This window comes from Thamnophis sirtalis, unplaced genomic scaffold (assembly GCF_051295495.1).
Source record: "Thamnophis sirtalis isolate CommonGarterSnake01/CBP01778 unplaced genomic scaffold, rThaSir2_p1.2 scaffold_1, whole genome shotgun sequence".
Classification (NCBI taxonomy): domain Eukaryota; kingdom Metazoa; phylum Chordata; class Lepidosauria; order Squamata; family Natricidae; genus Thamnophis; species Thamnophis sirtalis.
The window spans coordinates 127,498,789-127,514,287 of NW_028261381.1; the positions used below are offsets into that span (position 1 = coordinate 127,498,789).

Here is a 15,499-nt window from a genome sequence, read left to right on the forward strand (position 1 = left end):
TTTGTTTGTTACAGACAGACAACACTGGTTGTTTACATCATGTCATTTGTAGGCCTGGTTGTTTATACTTTCACCCTGGATCTAGGTCATATCTGGGTGGTCTTTATAACAGCTGGTGTACTGGGGTAAGTTCAATTTTCCCTTTGGGTTACTTTTCTCTGTGAAAGTGTTTTGCTACTTGCTGTGCCCCTGAGATAGTCTCCACTTGCTCTGCAGTGTGTAAGAAAGAAAGTGAAGCTACTAATGATGTTCTTCTTCCAAGGACAACAAGATGTATATGGTAGCCATTGCAGGTTTTCTTGTTTCTGTTAAATGAGGATTCTAGGAAGTGTAATTCTCCTTATCCTGCGAGACAAAATATTGATGGGAAGCAAGTGGGGTTAGAGATTTGAGAAAAATGAACTTGGAGTAGCATCGTCTCTTTAAAACACCAAGGGCATGACATTACATAAGTGCTGAAGCTGAAGTGTTTCCTACATCTATTCTGACAGCTTTTTCATGACGGGTTACCTACCTCTGGGCTTTGAATTTGCAGCCGAATTAACGTATCCAGAATCTGAAGGAACATCGTCAGGCCTTCTTAATGTTTCTGCCCAGGTTAGTTTGGAAACATAGCAAAGAGACATTTCTAGGTCCAGCTTTGCTATTCTGCAGGAATATAGCACCACCTGTTGATAAATCAAAACATTCCATCATGTTCTGTTATCCAGCATAGTCTCCCTAAAGTTGAATACTACTGCTTTCCAAACAAGTTTGAAGATGACAAAAATTATACTTCTCTTACAGTAATATAGTTAAAATATATGTGATGCATTTTACTAAATAGAACTCTATAAGTTGTCAAAATACTTTGTTTCCCAGAAAATAAGACAGGGTCTTATTTTCTTTTGACTCCCCAAATTTTGCTTGGGTCTTATTATTGGGGGGGGTTATTGATTTGGGGTTACCGGGTGGCTGCTCTCTTGCAAGCGGGCGCCCAAAGAGCCGGGCACAGCCTCAGGAGCAAGAGGTTGTGTTGCGCTGTTGCAGCAGCGCAACAAAGCCGCCATGAGGTGACCACGTTCGTGAGCAGCCGCCCAGCAACCCCCATTTCTAGCCGGGCAGAGTGCCACTCACCAACCCAATAATATTCCAAAGGAGCTAAGCCGCGTGGCGTTCTGCCCGGCTGGAAAGAGAGGTTGTACGAGCACTTGTTCTGCCTCCAGCTCGTGTGTCTCCCAGCCTCACCATGCCCAGCTCTCCCTGCAGGGCTGGGCCAGGACGCCACCATTGCTGTGGCCCCACTGCTGCTTCCACCGCCATGCTCCGAGCATAACCAGCTTCCAAACTCTGGAGATCCACTGCTGAGTCTTCCACTGCTGAGTCTTCCAGCAGCGGCCGCTCTGGGACTATGCTCTATGGTTGTGGACTGGCTGCGGGAAGACTCTCTGTCCCACCACCTGGGCACAGCGCCACCCACCAACCTAGCAACCCAAAGGCATCAAGCAATGTGAGCGACTTCCCCCCCGGCTCTTGCAGCTTTGCGCCTTTGGGATATCGCTAGGTTGGTGAGTAGCGCTCTGCCTGGCTGGAGGGTGGGTTGTCCCGGGGGGCTTATTATTGGGGAAAGGCATATATTTTTGCCCACAGGAAAAATATGGCATGGTCTTATTATCAGGACATGTCGTAAGTGTTCTAATAATTCTGACCTCATTTATAGTTAGACATTAGTAGTCATGTGGACAGATAGTGAGTTGATAGTGGTTATTTTTATTGCTGTTGAGGACATCAGATATAGGTAAAAGGTCTTAGAACTGGTGAACAACTGTATCTTGTTCAATTCTTCTTTAATATCTCTTTTATCTGGTGCTAGGTTTTTGGAATAATTTTTACCATTAGCCAAGGACACATCATTGATAACTTTGGGACTAAAGCTGGGAACATCTTCCTTTGCATCTTCCTGTTCATTGGTGCTATTATCACTGGTAACTACACTTTTCAAATGTTTTGTTACTTATTTCTGCAGGGTGTATGGGTCACTTTTCCCAAAAACTTGGTGTGGTCAGCAACTATCTTAATAGTGAACTGCTAGTGTCTCTAGAAGAAATAGGACAGATTTACAATCAGAGGTCAGGAATAAAGTTGATATCCCTTCTGTCATTGCTTAATTGAAAACATGGCCCTGTTAAAAATCTGTTGCCCACAAGGATTCTATTTGAAATCCCTTTCTGAAGAAATCACCAGCCAAAAGGCTAAGTGAAGTATGCTGTAATGCTTTATCCACTCATGGTCATATAAGGGCTTTCGAGGATTAAAAGAACTCCTGTTTAAGAAGGGATTGCTGTAGGAGATTTGGCAAATGTCCTCTACTTTGGTCACTGTCGCATTGAATTACAGTAATACACTATTTGAAATTGCCCTTGAAGAGTAGATGGAAACTCAAAGTGGTGTAAAATATAGGTGATAGAGTAGCTTCTAGGGCAAATGAATGCAAATTTAGAGCATATTATTTACTTTTACAATGTTTACACTTTTTAAACTGCAATTTATATGTTCACTTACTCCTGCTTGAAAGTGCTCCTGTACCCTTTTGTGGTGTAATTAGAGTATAAGCTGGATATTTTGGTTGTGGCAGCCGTGTTCTCAAACCTGTCACTTTGTGCAAAATCTAGCAATTCTGCTCCTACTCTGACGCACACTGATTCAACTGCTATATAGGAGCTGTAATTTTCTAGAAGTCATTCCTCTGAAACAGAAGTGGTTCAAATATTAGACTGCATGTGTCCCTAGTTAGCACCCAACATTTTTACACTTATTTACTATGCTTTAGTCTCCAACAGCAGGATATTTTAACTGACAAATGCCTTTTTTATAGTTTTATTTTGATTCATCGTTTTGTGTTACCTGCGTATTCTTAGGGGCCAAAATTAAAACTTTTGTTAATAAGTTAGAATCATTATTTATTTCTCCATCATGATGATTAGTATGAATTATTTTGTTCTATATACTTCCTTAGAGTCCTATGCATCTATTCTGTGTCATACCTATTGAGCGATTACATTCAAATTGTCTTTCCATTATGCTTCAGCTTTCATCAAACCTGATCTCCGAAGACAACAGACCAATCTGGATAATGAACAGGCTGTGAGTAAAATAAAATATAACCTGTAATTTATGTCCATTGTCTCTAGTGATATTGCTGTTTTCATGATGAGTAATTACGGTATCTCAGGAGTATAGGAAGTTTATTGCTTGAGAAAATATCTCAGATGGCTTGAATGTGCCAAGTGTGGATTCTGAAGTTGAGTGGTGCTCAGTTTTTTTTAAGATAGCACATCATAGCCTGTGCTCATTTTTCCTACGGTTCCAGCTACAAGGCCCAAGCAAAAAGCAGATAATTTTCAGTGTGAGGCATGCATGCATCCATAGCTTGCATAGCGATACATATTTCATGTAACAAATATAAGAAATATATAAGGATGAAGGATGAATGGGACAAGTGAAGTGGTAGACTGAGAAAGTTGCAATCGGAAGGCATTCATAAGATTGTCAGAAAGAGGTGACATTTTTAGAGGAAAAAGTGTATAAAGCTGATATGGATGTAATGAGGTTAGAATAGTAGCCTAGTTGTCTCTGCAAAGATATTGGTTCATTATTCATGAAGTCATGGTATTAATCATGGCTGGTTATATGTTGTTTTCTTTCCTCACAAGAAAAGTAATATCTTTGGGAGTAAAAAAAAAACCTTTCGATAATGTGAATTTATACATATTTCTCTTTTTTTAAAGAGTGATAAAAAAGTTCCTTAGCCAGAAAAGCTATATTGTTTGTATAGGGATGTAAGAATGCTCTTTCAAGAATATTTATTAAGAAAAAAATTGTAGCTATTTATGAGACAGGTTCTCCTCACTAATTGGCAAAAAAGTACTTTGTATGTTATCAATTAACTGCTCGGTTCTCCAAAGATAATAAGGAAACAAGAAGGACTTGTTTAAACTCAACTATTGCTAGTTCAGTTTAGGATGATAAGAGGACTGCAACAGGTGTAAAATCTACTGGTTCGGACTGGTTCGCCTGAACCGGTAGTAAAAAATGCTACTGGTTCAGGCAAACCAGTATTTCTGACAGTCAGCTGTGATGCGTGATTTATATTAGCTAGAATAGTCGGATTTCTAGCTAATCTAAATTGCGTGGCACAGCGGATTTCCCCCCCCCCCCAAGCTGTTCTTACCTTTGCAGACTTGGAGGTCTTCAAAATGCTCCTTTTTTAACGCTGCATGGGCATGTCTTAGGCACACATGCACGCAAATTGCTCATACGTGCGCACTCACCAAACCAGTAGCAGACTTCAGAGGATTTCACCGCTGGACTGCAAGTGTTATCAGTCATAAGGCACTGTACAGTGTCTGCTTTTTCTCATTGGTGGATTTTCTGTATAAAAAAAAAGAGTAGTGGAAAAGCAAGTGTGTTACAAATAGAAAACAGAAATACCTGGCTCTCCTGTAAAATCCTGTGAATGAAGTGAAGCACCTATACACTAAAAACATTTGCTCTATTTGGAAATATCTTTAAATCTGTTTAGTTACTGAGTGGCACGCTTCAAATTTTTATTCTTCTTTCATTCTGGGTCTAATGACCAACTGTGTTTTAACCTGCTAACCAAGAAAGCATATCTTCAAATAACACATTATTCTGGCATGTATATAATTGATAGAAAATGTAAAGAGAAATAAAAACTATGTTCTATCATGTACCTGTAATCTTGGTACAGCAAAAAAAAAATGACCCTTTTTAACTGCTGATTTTTTTTTGCTTTTCTCTAACTATTGGTAATTTATTTGGAGGAACATTTCCATAATTGAGATGACTTTTAAATATAAATAGGTGATTCTTTACACAATGGGCATCATTTCATCTGTCCTCTCTTTTAACGATGATTGAAAGCAGCAAAGTATAAATATTATTGATCTCTGCCAGTTTTAGGATTGCTTTAAGGGAAGACTATTGTTATCTAGTAGTCTCCCAAAATGTTAGAATTGATTAGGCATAGCGCATCTGAATTATGGGAGTTTCAGCCCAATGTATATGTACAGCACCAGTTTGGGAAAGACTGCCCTAAACTGAATACCAGAGCAAAAACCAAATTTACCTTTCTTTTATTACTGTACCTTTAAATAAATTTACCTTTTTTTTTCAAATAATACTCTTTTAGTATTTAATTTTTTGAGTATTATATATTATTATGACAAATAGTGCTCACTACTTGAGTCCTGATGTGAACTTGTGTTCCTGAACTGTGAAACTAATGTTTATTTTGAAATAAATGGCAAACAAAAGAGAATAGAATTTCTCTGCAATAAATTTTGATTTTGTATTAATATATGAAGTCTAAATATTGAAAATTGAAATTAAAAAAACAAATGTACCTCTACCCTCTAACCTTTTTTGATGGTTTCCTTATTTTTTTCCCTGCCTCTTCATAAAACATAACAATTAGAGTGTATGCTCCACTGGCAGAATAGTGCTATGCAATTTTTAAAACTACAAAAGAGTAACAGTAACTTTGAATCATACCACACTGACTATGTAAATAAAGCATTCCATTCTTGGGAATAAAATGTAGGTAAATGTTCTAGGAAGATATTTTAATATGATTCAAAGAACTAAAAATAGGATTGAAGAGAAACAATGCAATACTCTTCATTACTAATTTTGCTGACTTTTGGGGAAAAATTTAAAGGCGAAGTAACTCCAAAGTGGATGAAATTGTCCGCAGAACACCATTATCATATTACAATTCACCAGGTTATTTTGCAGCTGTGGTATAAGTTTCTTCTATCCATGTCCATTCAGATCTTTGCTATATTATTACACCTGTTCAGATTGAGGAGAATATGTGCGGACACACAGCTCCCACTCTGAATTTGTTCACCTTAAATGATATTATCACAGCATTGTTTACCTTATGTAATGTTATCACAGTTTGGTTAGCATGGGATGGAGATACACTGGCCATGTTAAGACAACAAGAGGAATTAGTATCTTGAATGAGAAGCTAAAACTAGATAATATTGGAGCAAGAGTTGCTTTAGTTTCATTGCAAAACAGATTGGGAATTGTTGGAGGCTAATTTGTTCTAATTTGGCTAGTCATTTTTGACGTGGGAGAGGAAGTAAACATGATTTTTAATTATTCTCTCTAAATCAATTTTTTTTTAAAAGGACAGAAAATAGTATTTCTTAATTTCTCTGGTGGCAGTCAGGGCATTACAGAAAATAGCCATGTTCCATGACAGGGGCATAAGTGAATGTGTGCTGTTGGGCTCTGAGAAGGCTCACCTTAGGCAAGGTCAGGCATGCCGTGCACATAGGTTTAGGGTATCATTTCAAAAGTGATGATGGAAAATATGTAAGAATAATGGGGGAGACAGACAAGTCACATGGAAACACGAAAAACACATGTGTGCTTTGCAGAGGATTTTTGTTCAATTTGAAAGATAAATTTTCATACTGAAGGTTCAATATATGAGCATTTAGCACAGTTTTAGGGAGAATGAAATGTCTCCATATGAGTTCAGAGGTGGGTTGCAAATCCGGTGCTACCGGTTTCCTTGTGCTCGTGTGCGCACTTGTGCACGTGTATGACGTTTCTGCGCATATGCAAAAGCTTCCGGGTGGGTAGGCAGAGCCTCCCACTGCTGCCACTACCGGATCCCCTGATCTGGGCCAAACCGGGAGCAACCCACCTCTGTATGAGATGCTTCTCATATGGAGAGGCATCCCAGGCTCAAAAGTTGCTGCTGCCTTGGAAAAAGTAGGCTTGGAAAGCCAAATATCGTACTGTATAAAGTGTTTTTGATGATCCACCCTGAGACTGAGGTGCTCTTTACTTCCATTTTTATCTGGTTATGAAAGGATAGCTGGGGCTCTCTGCAGTACCATTTTTTTGTTCCGTTCTACCCCTTCATGGGATTGTGACATTTGGCTGTTTTGCAGAGACTCCAAAGCAGTAACAGTCAGATAATGAATTATGGATTTTGTACCTTATCCCCATCATTTCCCATCCTTGCTCAGTAATTCACAAACCAAAGGTAGGAGAATCATATTAACCTACTTACCCAACTGCTTATGTGAGGCTGCAGTAGCACCAACCCAGTGACAGATTCTAGATCTAGAACTATTATGGAGAAATGTACTAAATGTGCAACAGTTAAGGTACATTCTGTGAAAAATCATATTACCTGTTCACCAGAACTGGTAAACATTGTGGTGATTTAAAAAAAAGTTTTTAAAAGTTTTTATCCACATCTGAGTGTTTTTTAGATTATTATTTGCTTTCAATTCTTTTGTATGTCACCCAGATCCATTCTGTAAGGTGGGTGACTATATAAATTTGCTATGGATTTATATCCTGAAATCTTTTTCTCCCAATATTTTTTTCCTGGAGTTAACTTTTCTTCATTTACAATATATTAAAAATTATTTTCTCTTACCTCTACCTTAAAAATTTGTTACCTGTACATCTTGTTTGCAAAAATGTAGGACTACTCATGACTCTTGAAACACTGAAATATGTTTAAAAGACAAGAGTTGTTTTTTTACAGGCGTTAAATTTATAGATGCCTTTTCATCCTAATTTCACCAGGAAATTTCAGTAAAGCCTTCAGCTAATGGATGTTCAATGCAAATGAGATACATTCAAAATGAGACTTTAGGAATGGATTTGGCTCTCAATGTAGTTTTAAACAAAGACTAGAGACTATGTAGTCTTTCTGTCTAGGAAGGAAATATTAAATCTTTCATATAAGTCAGCCCCTGGATTGGTTTTTTTTAAAAAACTACTGCAGCTCACAAAGCATTTTAATTCTTTCCTCAAAGAGATGTTCCTTATTCTGCTTAATACTTCAGACTTTTTGTGCTCTGGCATGTTAATTTGGTTAAACTGTATATTTCCTTTTTTATAATTTGCTTTCCTGGTCCATATTTGTATTCATTTTTCTTGCTCACCAATCTCAAGGAGCAGTTCCTTACAGCAAGGGGGAAAATTAAGATGTAAGCAATTGCTAATATTGGATTGAATTTCAAAGTAGTTAGCCAGAAGGTGGGGCTGGTGATGGAGAATGCTAGCTTTATTTATATACATTCAGCTTTCAAGTTCACTTTTGATTGGTGAGTAGTCGAAACTTGAACTCTCATGTATCTTCAAGGCTGTATTTCTTCTGTTGTAGAACAGTGAAATTGACGACATGTGTCATCAGTGTTATTTTTAATGTCCTCTCTCTCCCCCCAAATAAAGATTATGAATATGGCTACTGTTTCAGGGTGCAATCCTCACTTAAAGTGAAAATGTAAACCTTTTTAAAAATAAAATCTTGGCTTAATGTTCTCCTAGGGTTCTAGTTTTAGGTAATAATATTTTCTATTTTGAAAATGATTTTATTTTTGTAAAGTAATAAAGTTATTTCATTTTTCCTGCCCTAAAGCTTGTTTTTCCATAGGGAGGCCTAGAAAAGAACCCCTTTATGTATTTGTTTCTAGGAATAGTAAAATGTTGTCTAAATAGTATTGTACGCCAGCACCATAAATCAGTGACTTAATGACTGTTACTTTTCATGAATAAAAGTGAGTATTATTTAAACTGTTCTTTGATCTCAAAGATGCAGGGAGCCTGGGACATACCTACTCAGCAAAATGAGCACTCCATTTTAAATTATAATAGAAGCAAAGAGTATCAATGTGGTTTTAAACTCACATCAAGTTAGCAAAATTGCAGCAGGGTGGTGAGCTAGAGGATAAGCCAGAAAGTGGTAGCATTTTAAGTTTGAGGTTTTTAAGATGGTAGGAGTTTTTCTGCAGCTATTCAAGCAAAGCTGCCAAATTCCAACCTTAGCGTGATATAGAAATGCAGTTATAGTGTCCCAATTTGTGAAACGCAGGATATATATATATATACCCATAAGGGTATGGCTAGCTGATGAGAGCTAAATAGTTTGAAATAGATCTATACTAGTCTCCCTTTATTTATTTATCAGCACAAATATAACACACACACACACACACACACACACACACACACACACACACACACACACACACACAGAGTTATAGTATGTGTGTGTGTGTGTGTGTATATATATATATATATATATATATATATATATATATATATATATATATATATATATATATATATATATATATATATAGTTATAGTTAGTTATAGTTATATATATAGTATATGTATGTATGTGTATGTATGTATGTATGTATGTATGTATGTATGTATGTATGTATAGTTTCTGCTTAACATGGGTTCCTCTTGTCTCTATAAATCTCACCAAGCATTTTGCATTTCTTTAACTAAAGGTGCAGGCAGCAAAATAGAATTCTTATTTGAGAGAATAAGATTTTTCATGACTGAGAGTGAATGTGCGGCCATATAAATGTTCTTAAATAAATAACTTCAGTGGAATTATTGATTAAATCTATATGGTAAATGGTATGGTGGCCTTAATCCAACATGCCAACACATTTCTTGTTTACTATACTCTCTGATTTCTCTAATTGTGTATTTTCTCTTTGGTTCCAGAAATCAGTGGGAGTTGCCTCAGACCAACAGTGCACTGCTATTTGAAGAATCAAATAATTTAAGGCTGTAAGTGGCTGAAAAGATATTGCTATTCCTGCTACTACAGCCTTAGGTTCGTCTCTGTACCATCTAGAATCCCATTACATATGGTTTGACCAGGAAACAGTCTACAGAATAATGTTGTTAATGAAAAATACAAGATTTAAATTATTCTCAGACGAAGCTTTTCTATCCTGTTTAGTGGAAGAAAATGGAAGAGAGCAGTTGACTTGCCTTGGCACTTATAAACTCCATGACTGGATCCAGTGTTGCTTCTACCATATTCAGTGTGAACTAAGAATGCCTGGCTCTTAATCCTTTTGTGTGGCATGTGGATTTGCAGATTTGGGTGTGAAGTAGATCCAAAGGAAGATCATTGCTCCTTAGGGAGAACCAAAAACACTTGCTCTGTGAGCAGCCCTAATGGAAGTGCAACCATTGATTTGTAAATGGGGAAATTCACTATCAATCAAAACAAAAGCAAAGATGGCTTCCTTTTCTTCAAAATATCTATTTATATTGTACACTACTTTTGTGACCCCAGTCCAACAGATATTTGTAATTAGCTGATCAGTATTTTAAAATGAAGATAATGTTTTTTTAAATAAGGTGGCTTTTTAGAAATATGATTTGGTAACTGATTTCTAAACCATATTTGAAAAATACACTCTTTATCTTTTTTTACCCCAACGTTATTGCTCTTCAGCGGTGTGACACTGCAAGGCCACAAGCTGTAGAAGCAGAAATTAAACAATGGCTCCAAATGGCTTTCATAACAGTCTTCCACAGTATTTTTCTCATAACCTTTAAAATCTCTAAATGTTTTCTCTCAATATTGTACTAGATAATGTTAATTAAAAATTAACCAAACCACTGTAGTCAGCTTTGAGGGGTGGAGAAGTGTAATCAGTGGCTTATTTTTTTTAAAAATAATACTACATTTCCCTTTCAAGGAAAGAGGAACTGTGTTAATTAAATTGTAGATGACTGAGTGCCTCTGTTGTGTGGAACAAGAGATGCTTTAAGGAAAAGTTTTTTAAAATAGCCTGTAAAAGAGTGCAGTAAAGTTTTTCCAATCTACTCTAAACAGGATGCCACAACAATTCTATTTTACAGCAAGGGGGCGTGGGGGATTCCACAAATCAGATTAAAAAACATGGAGGACTATACAGTGTAACATCTTAGTTTTAGGTAACTTTCATTAAAATTCATCACTGGACCAAGTGAGCAAAATTGCTGCATAATTTTGTGGGGAATTTTTTGTAACTTTGAAATGGCTGACTGAGTTGGCCTAACAGCTATTCTCATTCCAAAGACTGAACAATTTATAAAGAATCTCTAGCTTTAGGTGCTTCATTCCAAATCAAAAGGTGAAGAGTAACTTCCAGTGATTTGAAGAGGGTCCATAGTTCTTCATTTTATTTGTTCAGATGTTCTGCTGAACATTATTTTTTATCTATAATAGGTAGTGCATAGAGACATTGGCGGAGTGAGAGTTCTTCTCTTTGGGCTAGGACAGGGGTCAGCAACCAACAGCTCTGGAGCCGCATGTGGCTGTTTCATCCCTCTGCTGTGGCTCCCTGTTGCTGGTCGGCACCACAATTTTGAGAGGAGCTTCTGGTTGGGAGGGGGGAAAGCACAGCATGCCAGGAGGAGACTCTATGGCAAGGAGCAGGTTTTCTGGTCAGCTCCACAATTGATAGAGCTTTCGGTTAGGACAGGCAGAGGAAAAAGAATGCCACGCTAGAAGGAGACTCTATGGTGGGGGAACCGGACTTTTGGTTGGCTCCAGAATTGTGGGGCTTCTGGTTAAGACCTTTGTAGCTCCATGAGTTGCCAACCCCTGGGCTAGGAAGTGTAGCACTTAGCTTGGGATACACTTGAAGCCATAAAGTGGCATTACCATGGGGACTCTTCAGTCAAGTGACGTGAGAGGCTATCCTCAAATAGTGTTTTCTTGCTCTAGAATAAATGCACAATAATTTATTCTTTAGCAGTTTTCAGTTTTACAGAATGCCTTGCAATTGTTCTTATTTGTGAGTATAAGCCCCCTAGCGTTGCTTTGGTGGGATAAGCAGCATAGAAGACTAATAATAAATAAAATTTATAAGCATTTTCTGACTGAAGAAATCAGTTCAATAGTGTTTTCTTTGGATTGGGAAATTCCAGATTGTCAGTTGGCATTTCAGCTGACGATTTATTTATGTTGTTCCTAATTTACCTTGTGGGATTGCTATGAGGGTAAAATGGGAACAACAGCATAAAGCTGTGATGGCGAACCTATGGCACGCATGCCACAGGTGGCACGTGCAGCCATTTGTTAGGGTATGCGAGGCGCTGCCCTGTCAGCTGGCCAGTGCATATGCGGATGCTGGCCAGCTGACTTTGGCCTTCTTTTGAGGCAGTTTTCGGAGCGCAAAAAACCGGCCCTACGGACAAACCGGAACTTCAGGAATGGACTTCCGGTTTGCTCGTAGGACTGTTTTTCACCCTCCGGAGCCTTCAGGCTTCCCTGAAGGCTCCGGAGGGTGAAAAATGGCCCTATGGACAAACCGGAAGTCATTTCCGGTTTGCTCAAAGGGCCGATTTTTGCCCTCCGGAGCCTTCAGGGAAGCCTCCTGAAGGCTCTGGAGGTCGAAAATTGGCCCTATGGACAAACTGTAGGCCACAATCCCCAAACTTCTGGGTTCCCCGTAGGTCCGTTTTTTGCCCTTCGGAGCCTTCCTGAAAAAAGGTTCGCCATCACTGGTATAAAGGATATTAATGAAAATTTAAAAAATAATGAGATTTCGCCTTTGGGATTTGCAGATTATTGTCTTCAGAGCTTGTCTTCTAGTTGTTGACAAATTGGCAAGTGTTACCTATTAATTTTCTAATAGAAATTTTTTATTGATTTTAATTTGATTATTTCTATTCTGTTAATTTCCTTAGTGTAATTGTAATTAGACAATCTTAATGGAGTTAGCACTGGGCTTACTCATTTATTGACATAATAAATCATTGTTCAGGGCTCTCTCCTTCCCTACTTTATGTATGCTGTCTCTATTTCCTTGTTTTCAAAGTTTTGCAGTTGCCAATTTTTCTCAGCAGTTAATATTGACAATATGATGCCAAATGAACCCATCTGTTTTAATGTAATGAATGTAATAAATGCTTATTTTCCAAGCAAGCAAACAATTTATTTGGGTTGGTAAGATTACTGGCTTGGTAGTAGATAATGTTGATCAAAAGTGACTTTTATAGTAATTTATAGTAATATTCTTTGTGATTCCTTTAACTTTTATATGGAAAGGCAAAAAAATCTGAAAATAAAACACTGGAATGTACAAAGTCCCAAGTGAACAGTAATATGATTCTAAGTTATAGATTGAGTAACACTGTTTTATTTCAGTTACTGTGTATTTCATAGTTGAATCTGTCTCCCTTAATATTTTTCTTCAGATAACTTGTATATTAATTGTACCACAGAAAGTGATATATTTACTCTTGACTTTTTATTACTTCCTAAACATTAACAGCCCTAGGTGGGTTTACTGAGAATAGTTACAGTGAAAACAAACCAGACATTACTTTCATAATTTTAATAGAACAATTCTGAGAGAATGCTGAATTAGTTTACACTAAGCCAAACGCACCTATCAAAACACATTGTGACTTAACTTGGATGTGTGAACTTAGCAATGAGTTGAACATATTGGACTTGGAGCCTTAGATTAATGGGCGTCCATCTGTGGATACATATGATGACATGCTCATGTGATCATACAAATGCTGTAACTTATCTTCTTGCAATAAATGTGATGCAAATATGTAATTGTATAATTTTAATGCCATAGTAGTAGTTTGGGTACTGCTGAATTTTAATGTTCTGTCAGATATATGCACCTGGTTGCCACACTAGCTTCAATGAAGTGCAGTGTTTTTCAAAAGTTTTCTTCTGGCTATCTAGATCTAAAGTATGCTTCAATACAGCTAAGAAGCGATTAGGGTTTTTCCAATAGTGTCTCCCCCATGAGGGTGGGTGAGAAGGAGGGCTGAAATGGCTAAGAAGCTTGTAGGAAGAAACTGACTGAAGAGGAACAGGAAGAATTACTAGCAGACAAGATGGATTTAAGATGTCTTGGACTGATGAAGAGAAGCTTGTTCCCAGAGGATTCAGCACCATCTTGAATCAGTATAGGAATTGCTATTCAAAGAGGGTGATGGTACAGTGTAGAATCTGGTTATTCTGAATGGAGGAAAAGTGGAATAAAAGGCACAAGACACAGAATCCAGGTTTTGCTAACCATGAGATTGTGTGCTAATATAACAAGCCTCTGATAAACACTCTGGGGAATTTAATGTCCTTAGTTTAAGGAAGACTCACTAATATTTTAGTAGAAGCAGTATTATTGCTAGCAGAGAAATTAATAACTTCAAACTGAAGAGCAATTGGAAATCAAAAAGAAATCATAAGTATTACACAATACATAAAGTAAGTATTTGAAGGCAGATGCCAGGAAAGAAGGAAAAAACCTATTGTATTTTCATCCTTATGCTAAAAATGTAAAAAAAAATATCAGAAAAGTTCACCAGGAAAGTACTTTCTTGTGTTATATATGATCAATCCTGACATTCCTGTATGAAACAAGTCCATACTTGATATGAATTCTTCCAATTACATATGCATTTAGGATGCCAGAGAAAATTCCAGGGGTAGATAAAAACAACTATTGACTCAAAATATGTTATTAGACGTATATTGTTTTTGTTAATAGCTGTATCTGTGAATGCAATTTTTGCTCAGATCACCAGTGTGCACTGCAGTAATTAACACTGATGCATATATTTTTTTTAAAAAGAATGACAATTCAAGTGATGTAATTGATGTTTTAGTTTATTTTTGACTTGAGTTTACAGAGCTGTGGAGCCACAAAAACTCTTGAGGAAAATGATTATTTAAAAAATAAAACAATTTAAAATAATTCATATGTTGTCAGTTTTTTCAAGTACTAATCACTTTGGCTAAGTTAGCACAACATTCTGAACCATAAAGCAGCCAGACACTTTTTAGTTTACCGTGCTGTATGAACCAAAGTTAGTACATTATAAGTTGAATAGTTTAAGAGTTAATTTACATTTTTTTCATATGTTAATTTCATATGCTTAACATGTTCTGTAAGGTAATTCATCTGGAATAAATACTAGGTACCATAAAGTCCTTATTTCACCTATCAGCATGCATTAAAAAGTCAATGTGTTTTCATTCCTTACCCTTATCTATCCTGTGAGTACAATTTAAGTTACAAAGCTCTGTTAAACAGCAAAATGAAAATGAACAATCCTCTGGGGAAGCTGACAAGTGTTTCATAGAATTGGGAGATATTGAAAAATCAAAATTATCTACTTGGTGTCAGCCATCAGACCTCCAGTGAACATTCAATTTCATGAGGCAATTTATTACAGAGTATGTAGGAACTTCCTCCCCAATACCTAATCTGAATTTACTTTCTTGTAATTTCAGCCCGCTGGTTCTGGTTCTGCCCTCTGGGACAATTCCACTCCCTCTTCTACACATCATCTCCCCTCAGTTTTTTTCTGCAGACTAAGTATACTGATTTCCTTTAATGGTTCCTCACAGAACTGAGTTACTACTAAGAAATTTAGGATGTAGGAAGAACTACTTAGCCAATGAAAAGTTCAGATGGCTTCCTGGAATGTTCAGAGTTTCAGCTACAGTCCCTCCAATCCACTATCCTGGCCATATTAACTAGGGCTGATGGGTGTTGTAGTCCCAACTATTTGGTTACTAAGTTAGGGAAGACTGGGTTAAGCTGCTTCTGTGATCATCTTCAAAACTTTTGACATGGCTGAGGCTGACACATCTGCCTTTGAGCATCCCAACCCAAAATAA

The 15,499-nt window shown here is 37.2% G+C and overlaps 1 protein-coding gene across 2 annotated transcripts in view; it reads left to right on the forward strand.

The window, feature by feature from the left end:
- The window catches only part of FLVCR2 (FLVCR choline and putative heme transporter 2), a 50,394-nt gene extending 35,957 nt beyond the window's left edge, over positions 1–14,437 (forward strand). Inside the window, exons 6-11 of one of the 2 annotated variants that reach the window (XM_014061547.2) lie at positions 15–125; positions 492–597; positions 1,853–1,964; positions 3,068–3,123; positions 6,975–7,069; positions 9,568–14,437. In XM_014061547.2, coding sequence (XP_013917022.2) covers positions 15–125; positions 492–597; positions 1,853–1,964; positions 3,068–3,123; positions 6,975–7,055 — 466 coding nt within the window. In that variant the 3' untranslated portion in view covers positions 7,056–7,069; positions 9,568–14,437. The remainder of the gene's footprint in view (positions 1–14; positions 126–491; positions 598–1,852; positions 1,965–3,067; positions 3,124–6,974; positions 7,070–9,567) is intronic. The other variant, XM_014061548.2, reaches the window with a different exon arrangement.
- Positions 14,438–15,499: the final 1,062 nt, after the last annotated feature.